A 10264-nucleotide genomic window follows, 5' to 3' on the forward strand; every position below is an offset into this window, starting at 1 on the left:
TTTTTGTTATATAGGTTATATCTTCTACTTATCATAGTTTTTTTTTTTTTTTATGTGAATTTTATTTTTAATGATTTTAATTTTTAAAAATTAAAAAATTATTAATATTGTAATTCTCAAATATAAGTTCTAGTATTGCATTATTGGTTGTTGTTCAAAATTTCACTAATATGTTATTTTTTATTAATCCTAATTATATAAAAAAAATATCTTGAGTTTATGTTTTTAATGTGTTTTATGTTTTATATTTAGTTAAAAGAAAATTATCTTGAGTATAAGAAAAAATTATTAATTTTGTATATCGTATTTAATTATTTATAGTTTATGCATTATAGTTTAATATTTAGTATTACAAGCTTAAATATAATAAAATAAAAATATTAAATGTTGACAACATTAATTTTTTAGTTGTTTATATTGAGAAAGACAAGACTTCAAAACAAAATGGATGATAAGTTTTTTACAAATAATTTAGTTGTTTGTATTAAAAAAGATATTACCATCGTCGAACAAAACTTTCGTAAAACACTATTATAAGTTTTTTTTTATTTTTTTGATTTACATGTTATATAAAATTATTATATATTATAAATCTTTTGATTATTAATGGTTAAATTCAATATATTAGTTTTAAAAATTTTTAACTTTTATTCTTCTTAACCTTTGGTCTCCCAATAAAAATTAGCTAGCTCCACCCTGGTCACAACCTCTCTCATTTCGACAATCATTCACTCCGACTCTCAACATTACCAGCCAGAACCTCCGCATACGTCCTACCATTCGTCCGGCCACCTCTCCTTTCTGGTATTGGAGCCCGAGCCTGGTCTACCTCTTGCGTGGGTTGATTTCCTTTTTTCTGCCAATAAGAGGACCTGGGATTATATTTGCCAAAAAGAAATTTTCTATACAATGATATTCGCAGAACTCAAGCAACGAACATTTGAATTGTGCATCCTTCATTCCCATGTTACATTCCCTATAATATACAAAGTGTCTCACTATTAGCTTGAAGAGCTTAGTTTGTACAATAATTTAACTTTTGAGTTTCTCTCTACTGTTGTGGTGAGGATGGTTTTACATCATCCATTAGTTCAAAATCTTTACCTTTAGTCTGAAACATTTGTTAATTTCTAGGTTACATTTCCCAATCTAGAAGTATTAATGTTGGGCCAGAATCACATTATGAAAGCGATATTCCATTTTGAAGGATTTGATGATGAGAAAAATCACGCATGGACAATCACATCATTGAAGGAATTGTGTCTGTTTGCACTTCCTGAGCTAACACATCTTTGGAAGGAAGAATACCACCCCATACCAGCTTTCTGTGAATTGAGAAATCTTAAAGTGTGGGATTGTGGTAAATTAAAGATTTTAGTGCCATCTTCAGTGCTTTTCAAAAATTTAAGGACTCTGGAAATTTTGAGATGTCATGGATTTGTGAATTTAATAGCATGCTCAACAGCTAAGAGCCTGGTGCAACTCACAAGTATGACCATATCTGATTGTGTGATGATAGAGGAAATCACAGCATGTGAGTGTGATGAAGTGGAGGGAGGCATTGCTTTTGCCCAACTGAAGTGTTTGAAACTAAGCTGTCTACCAACTCTGGCTAGCTTCAACCTAAGGAATCAAGGCTTGGAATTCCCGATTTTGGAAAAAGTGATTGTGACAGGGTGTCCAAAGATGAAGATTTTCAGTGAAGGAGATTTAAGTACACCAATGCTGCAGAGAGTGCAATTTGTTGAAAGTGAAGATGAAGCATGTAGCGAAGATGAAGGAGATTTAAGAACACCAATGCTGCGGAGAGTGCAATTTGTTGAAAGTGAAGATGGAGCATGTAGTGAAGATGAAGGATGTTGGGAAGGCAACCTTAATACCACTATTCAATGGATGCTTACAGAAAAGGCATATATCAATTGAAAAGATTTTCCTATTATTATTTAGTTTATCGTTTCTTTGGCTCAATAATCTTTTTTAAACAATGCACGTTCCTAATAACTTTTAACTTTACTTCACTGTTTACATGCCAAGGTGTCTGAATAACTTTGGATAGAGGAATGTAATACAAAAGTAAAAAATTTCCTTTTGACATTTATGAAGACAATTTCAATGAAACAGATAAAATCAAACACAGATCTATACGGTTTGGTGTCATTTAAGGAACTTATGAATATATAAACTAGTGTGGTGACAAATGTACGAACTTGTATAAAGTAAATAATGTTTTTGTGTTTGAAAGTTATGGTCAATTGCCCGAAGTACAGTGCAAAACATTTTTCTCTGGAGTAACTGGGAACGGAATGGATTGTGTTAGGACTTTTGCTGGAATTAGAAAATCATTTATTGAAGTTCCCATCTTAGTAAATGGTTATAATTTAGTCTTAAGCTATTGATTTTATCATTTTTTTTGCTATTAAATGAAAATTAGTGCTTCTTGATTTTTATCATTTCAATTATGTTATATTATAGCTAGTGCAATTCATTCAATTTCATAGGTTGGATACTGTGGGTTAGAGCATATTATACTCTCCGAGCCTTCCGAGTTGATGGAGCTATGGAGAAGGAATCCTCGAGAAACTATAGGCTTCAAAAGTGTTAGACTTCTAGAAGTTTATAACTGTAGCACCTTGAGGTGCCTATTTACACTTTCAATGGCTTTGGAGTTAGCACAACTCTGTGATATGAAAGTCAAAAATTGCATAGGGATGGAACATATCATCATAGATGGACTAGATAAAGAAGTGGTAAATAAGATTGTGTTCCCTATGCTAACCTCAGTAATTCTTGAATCTTGTGCGGACATGGCAAGTTTTTATCAAGGAAGTAAAATACTGGAGTTTCTATCCTTGAAAAGAGTTAATGTGGTTGGTTGTCCTCAGATGTTTGCATTTGCATCTACAGTTTCAAAAGAGCAAAGAATAGAAGCGACTGATGATGGAGGAAATACGAGGAGGCTTTCCAAGGGAGTTGCCGATAAGGTCTTTTTCAATAACACGGTTAGTATATTTTGTTTATAAAGATAAACTTTGCTTTTTATTTTTTTATGTTTTTAAAAGATTTATTTTGAGAAATTAATTTTCATGGTGGTTCTTTTTTCAAATTATTTATTTTACAGCACTCAAGTATGGTTTTCCTTCTCTCGATTTCTCTATTGTTTAATTGTAATGATTGTACGCTTTTCTTGGTTCAATCAAGTTTTTATATTTTTATTTTGGATCAAATAAGTCCTTATGACTTTTTATTTTTGAAAATTAAGTTTTTTATGATTAATGATTGACTAATTATTATTAATTAAAATATCTATGGTTGTTTTATGTCTACATAGTATTAATGTGGAGAGTAAAAAATGTAATATGACAATCTCATCATGTAACATAAACATATGTACAACGTCATTATCTATTATGATATATCAACATGTTACGTTAGTACCATGTTAGCACCGTATGACATAAAACGACAAGTGACATTTTGATTAAGTCAACTATTAGTTATATAGACTTATCTGATTCAAAAGAAAAATATAAAGACTTATTTGGCTTGAAATAAAAATATAAAGATTTGATTTAATACAATAAAAGAATAAGAGTTTATTTTAATTTTTCTAAATAATTTAAAATTTTTTTAAGATATTATGTCTTTAAATAATAATCACAGCACAAGAAGATGATTGTATAACTAAATCTGATTCAAATTAATTATCAACAATAATTACTTTACTAATTTCACCACAAATAATGTTTCCTCCTTTCTTAATGAGCCTCAACAATGGCAGTGAGAACAATCTATAAGGTTTAAATTTAATTACTTGATGATGTACAAATAGCTACGTACATAAAAGTTATAGTTATGAAAGGAAAATTCAAAATAAACAATTGTCAATATAAAGAACAAATTACATTGTTATTTAAGTAAATTTACATTATAAATTAAATTTTTATATTTTAATTAAATATATGCACCTACACGTATAACACACAACACAGGTTGAAATATTATTTTAATTATTTTAAAATAATTAAAAATAGGTAGATTAGATATTCATATCCTCCCAACCAAAAAGAAAAAAAAAGGAAAAAGCAAACTTAATTACACAAGTTGATCACAAAAAAGATTTGAAAAATTGTCAGACATGGGCATGTAGACTATGTGCATACATACATGTATTATTTTGCTTCCTAAACATTCCGAAGAAATCAAAACCATGGTGGTCTCGTATCTTTGCACACACTTGTTTCTTCTTTTACTGCCAATTCTCATGAAATTACTGAATTATGAGCTTCATCAAAAATTTGCTCCTTTCATCAAAATTTTAAGACATGGGCATGTAGACTATGTGCATGCTCCCTGTGCTTGTGCTTACAAGCTTTGAAATAACTAGTGAGATTAATTTGTCTCTTTAAGAAAAGTTATGATTATAGGTTCATTTAGGCATCACTCAATTTGATGTGATTTTAAATTTAATTTAAATGAACTACTCAAAATAATCCATATGTATAATTCTAAGTTAAATGAATATTTGAGTAAAAAAAATGTTGATTTAAAAAATTTTTATAAGGAAAAAGGGACTAAAACTCTTTATAAATATTTGAGGTGGCAACAGAGTTCAAGAAAACAATAACCAAAGCTAGGATACGTAGTACTTGGCATTAATAAGAAAATCAAAAGAATCATCACATGCATTGTTCATCCGGTGAGAATTCTGTCTGCAGGTTTTGTATCCCAACTTGGCCATCCTGAAACTTTCCTCAACTAAGGTTCACAGCATACGGTCAGACCAAGTACAAGTAACATCTTCTAATGTTCTGAATTTGAGGACAATGCGTGTCATTGGTTGTCACAATTTGAAACATCTATTTCCATCCTTTTTAATAAAGAGTTTTGTGCAACTCAATCATCTTATGATTCATGACTGTAAGAATATGGAAGAAGTAATCTATACAGATGGCTTAGCACAAGCAGAAGGGATAATGTTGCTCCCTAACCTAGAATGACTGTGGCTCGGACAGCTTCCCAAACTCACGAGATTCTGCTATGGAGACAACTCAGAGAGTGATGGCCTAGCCCTCTTCAATGAAAAGGTGATTTCTTCTTTCGTTTTTTCCCTTTACTATTACACTATTTTTGGTAGGAAAGAAGCAAAATCGAGAGAATGGAAAAAAGGGGAGGTAAGAAAAAAAGGAGTAGAGGAAGGAAAAATTATAAATAAAATTGTTAATTTAAGTTGAATGAGTGTTTTCTACTCAACTTTAAAAGAATTAGGCTTGGAGGGAAGTAAAAGGTGCAAATCCACCCATTTCCCTTTCTTTACCAAACAAAAAACAAATGAAAAGCTTCCATTATGTTGATTTTCTTCCTCCCTCCTCTTTTCTTACCAAACGCGTGGTGGATTTTCTTCCATTATGTTCGTATATAAAATTTTGTAGCTTTTTCTTTCCTATATTAGTATACATATACTTAATTTCCCTCATTAACAAAGCAAATAATTTCTGCAGACGGTATTCCCTAGGTTAAATGATTTGCGAATAGGCATGGGGAATTGGAGGAAGATATGGGATGATAAGGTCACTATGAATTCATTTTGTGAACTGCAATTCCTCCTGGTGAGAGACTGTGAAAGACTTTCAAATATATTTCCATTTTACATGATGGAAAGACTTGAGAAACTAGAAATACTGCAGATAATGAACTGTGATTCATTAGAAGAAATATTGGGACCTCAAGGACTGAATTCCAATCAATCCCATTCAGTAGCAACCACTGAATTGATTAACGACAAAGCGGTCACAAAGTTTGTTTTTCCTAAAGTAAGATCCCTGGTACTTTCAAAGCTTTCCAAATTGAAGAGTTTCTACTCCAAGATGCATACTACAGAATGGCCATGCTTAAAAGAATTGGAGGTGAATGAATGCAACAAGTTAGAGATTTCCGAGGGGGAGTATCTGAACATCAGAGAAACACAAGGAGAGAGCCAACTTTCCACACAATATTTTGGCAAAGTAAAAGCTTTTGGGCTCATGAGCTTTCGTAACAAATCAGTTGCTATCTCGAATTGTTTCATCCAGTCATTTCCACATCTTGAAAAGCTTGTCGTGGGAGATGCTTTCTTTAATGAAATATTTCAATTTGAAGGACTTGGAGGTGACGAAGAACATGCAGGAGTTCTTGCTCGGTTGAGTGAATTAAGGCTGTTAGAACTTCCTGAGCTCACACATCTCTGGAAAGAAAAAATTCCACTTGGAGAAGAAGTTCTCAACAACTTGAGAATATTAGCAGTGTTGCGATGTGGCAAATTAAAGAATTTAATGCCATGTTCAGCGTCTTTCAAAAATTTGACGACTCTGGAGATATCAAAACGTCATGGATTTATGAATTTAGTAACACTTCCAACGGCTAAAAGCATGGTATTACTCACAAGAATGAGTCTTACTGATTGCCAAATGTTAGAACGAATTATAGCTTCTACAAGTGATGAAGTGATGGATGCCATTATTTTCTCCAAACTAGAGTCTTTAGAACTTGATGGTCTTCCGAGCCTATCAAGGTTCTGCTCAGGGAATTATACGTTTGAATTCCCTTCCTTGAAAGAGGTAATAATGAGACGATATCCAAAGATGGAAATATTCTCCAAGGGAGAGTTAAGCACACCAAAGCTGCGAGGAATACAATCAACTGAAGGTGAATATGTAGGACATTGGGAGGGCAACCTTAATGCCACTGTTCAGAAGTTGTTCATAGAAAAGGTACGCATCAATTTTAAAAAATTTCTGCATTGACTTCAATACTATTTAATCAGAGCATTAACCATTATCATTCCTTATCATCTGCATGCTTTTGCTCTATAAAATCATCATTGAGGTGTCATGCTTTTTCATCGATTAATAGTGTGAAAAGCTTTTCATGCATTAAGGACTATGTATGCAGGTGTTTCCGAGCATGGAGGATTTGGAACTATCCTCGATCAACATTCAGAGAATATTGCATTACAAACTTCTGGCACAACATTCTTATGCTCAAAATTTAACATGCTTGACTATGGAGGGCTGTCACAATTTGAACAGTCTATTTCCGTCCTCAACGGTGGAAAGTTTTGTGCAACTCAAGATGCTTAACATTGAGAATTGTGAGAATGTTGAAAAAGAAATCTTAATAGAAGGATTAGCCAATGAAGAAATGATAAGGCAGCGGTTGTTCCGTAGACTAGAATTCTTATTGCTCAAAGACCTTCCCAAACTAACGAGATTCTGCCATGGAAATTACTTGGAATTTCCCTTGTTGAGAACTCTTAGGATAGAGAGTTGCCCTACACTAAAGACATTCATCTCCGATGCAGAAGGAAACAGCTCAGAGATTGCCTCCCCAACTCTCTTCAATGAAAAGGTGATACTCCAATATTTGTTTTCTCTTTATCATTACTTACTCTTTCATATTTTTGTCCTTAAATATTTGATTCCCCTGTTTTTGTTGCAGCACTTTTTTTCTCTCTATCCTTACTTACTCTTTCATATTTTTTTTCCTTAAATATTTGATTCCACTGTTTCTGTTGCAGCACTTTTTTCTCTACTGGTTTTTTCCTTGCTTAGCATTTTTAGAAGATTTAAATCCGTTAGGTTTTCTTTTTTATCTATTTCACACATCTTACCTCCAACTATATGCAATTATTGACACAATCAAATAAATTTCATAGGTGACATTTCTTTGCTTAGAGGAATTGAGCATCATAGGTGCTGGAAACTGGAGAAAGATATGGCACGACCAGTTGAGCAACTCTGTGAGGATTCACTTTACAAATAATTAAATCTCCTGTAGGTGTTTGAATATTGCTCTTCAAAATGCAAGAAGCACACTCAATGCCAACGAATTACTTGCAGTGACAGCCACTCAATCTATTGTAACAAAAACAAACACTTAATTTGTATTTCTTACACTGACATTCCTTCCACTTTATAGGCTGCTCATATTGAAGAGTTCCTACTCTAGGACACATACAACAGAAGGGCCATCATTGAAGAAAACGTGGGCTTATAGATGCTACAAAGTGGAGATAATTGATTCAAAGAAATGACCAATGCCTGTTTTGGGTCATTGAGGTACGAGGCATAAGAAATCAAGTGAAGCATGCTCATATTTAGTTTGTTCTTAATATTCAATGACAAATTACTATGATTATTGAGTCAAAACTTTACCAAATCCTTGAAGCTTGTACATAAAATAATTGTATTCCATTCTGTTCTAGTGTTCTCTTCCTTAAATGAGGTAGGTGCATATGATGCTGTTAGATTAGTTTTTCATATATAGATATATTATTTGGAAACATAAGTTAGATAAGATAATTTCTTGTCAAATGAAAAATGTTGTTCAGAGGTGATGAAAAGAATCGAGTAATTTATTAAAATTTTTGTGCAATAATATCATAAAACTCAAGCAATCCCACATTTTATCATCTTCTTGTTTGATAATGAAATGGTTGTAAAATATAGTTTTGGTGGCTTTCAATTTCTAATAATTCATGGTTTCACCTTTCAATATGTTATTCTTTATGGTTACAGATTGTCCAAGTTGAAATAAGGCAAGATATTTTTGTAATTGTGAGACACTTTAGGCTCATTTTCCTTCAATCCAAGTTAGAAATCAAAGGGTAAGTAGATATTCTACTTCCATGTAAATCTTTATTACTCTACTTTATTTCCTTCGTCATGGCCCTGTTGCTTTGTAGAGTTATAGCGGAGATCCCCTTTTCCATTGCAGGTTGAATTGCTTTACTCAGGTATGATAATTCAGCTCAGTTGGCAGCCACATTCCTTGAAATCCAAATGGTTATCTCACTTTCTAATTTTCATAAATGCGTTATGTTTGAGGTTGCAATTTTTATATGTAACTTTTTTTTTTTTTTAGAAATGATGATTTAAATTTTTTTTTTTTTGAGAAGGAGATCATACATCAACTAATGAGTGAAATGTTCGGATGTTATATCTAATTTAAATTGTTAATATTGAATATTCAGGAGCATGACACTGTAAATATGAAAAGATGTATTTTTTTTATTTGTATGGTCCATATGCCTAGACTCCCCTATTTCAATAACCCCAAAAGCATTGCAAATTTTTCCAAATAAACATCATTAAATCTCTCACTCTTCTTACATTTCAGTCATTTAATGAAAGCACACCCTCTTGCTCATAATTTGACACTTGATTTTAGTTTAAATTTTCTATATGTTGGACCCCGGGGGCGTGCTGATAAACATCCCAACTAGAGTACTCCAGCAAATAAAACTTAAAAGAATGCAAAAGAAATAAAACAAAATAGACCAAATGCTAGCAAAACAGAGGAGCAACCTCCCTGTTTCTTCTCCTTTTGAAAATGAGGAAAAGAGATTATTTATATAAGCCAATTCTTCCGCAAGAATTGTTCAATTTAGTAAAAACGTGCACTAAGACATGGGAAGGATTGTCCTCTGAATCGTTTCGTGATGTTCTCATGAACCTAAATGTAGCCCTCCCTTCTGCAGCAATGCTTTGGTGAGATACCAAAATTTGATTGTGTAGGCTCTATTTGGTTGATTCTCTTAGTATTTATTTTTTAATTTTTTTAGAATATAAAAACAAAAACCAAATAGTAAATAGTTAAAGCACTAATCAAGGGTTCTCTTATATTTGTCGAAACTTAAAATTGTTCCTCAAAAGTAAATTTTTTCCAATTTTGGAGGATTGGGCTTTTGAGCTTCTCGTGTTGTTAGCAGGATTGATGCTAAATTCAGAAATAACTATTTAGTCCATCCATGAATTCTTTATACAATCTGGCACTTGTAGCTTAAATGGATTTGACCAAATTACTTGGCATTTTGCACCAAGTAAGGCTTGAGCACATAAATCCCTAATAATGTCATCTAGGTAGGTCAGGTCTATAAAATATACGAGCTGTTGGCATTATGTAAGTAAAGGTTGATCACATTGTGACCCCAATAATGTCTGGTGGAAAATTGAAGTTTGTGAGTTGTTGGTATTCGAGTGAGCGTTCAAAAAATCCTCAATTGCATGATGTTGTTATTGTTCAATTTTCTTCCCACGCAAGTATATATATCGCAAAGATAATATAGTGATGAGTAGAGTGTTGATCCTATAGAAAATTGAATTAATTTTTACTATTAATTACTAAAATTAAGACACTCTAATTTTATCTAAACAATTAAAATTAAAACTAATGAACTAATAACTAAAACTAATCTAAAATATATCAGCAGAATTGTTTTATTAACTTC

At 32.2% G+C, this 10264-nt stretch overlaps 2 protein-coding genes across 2 annotated transcripts; both read left to right on the forward strand.

The window, feature by feature from the left end:
* Positions 1162 to 6779, forward strand: LOC18586575. Its single transcript, XM_018128814.1, has 3 exons — positions 1162 to 1908; positions 2499 to 2999; positions 5499 to 6779. Exons 1-3 carry the CDS (start codon positions 1162 to 1164, stop codon positions 6777 to 6779), a joined length of 2529 nt encoding a protein of 842 aa, XP_017984303.1.
* On the forward strand, positions 7061 to 7807 carry LOC108663746. Its single transcript, XM_018129048.1, has 2 exons — positions 7061 to 7383; positions 7691 to 7807. The coding sequence occupies exons 1-2, from the start codon at positions 7108 to 7110 to the stop codon at positions 7799 to 7801; spliced, it is 387 nt and encodes a 128-aa protein (XP_017984537.1). The 5' UTR covers positions 7061 to 7107; the 3' UTR covers positions 7802 to 7807.

This window comes from Theobroma cacao, chromosome 10, assembly GCF_000208745.1.
Source record: "Theobroma cacao cultivar B97-61/B2 chromosome 10, Criollo_cocoa_genome_V2, whole genome shotgun sequence".
Lineage (NCBI taxonomy): Eukaryota > Viridiplantae > Streptophyta > Magnoliopsida > Malvales > Malvaceae > Theobroma > Theobroma cacao.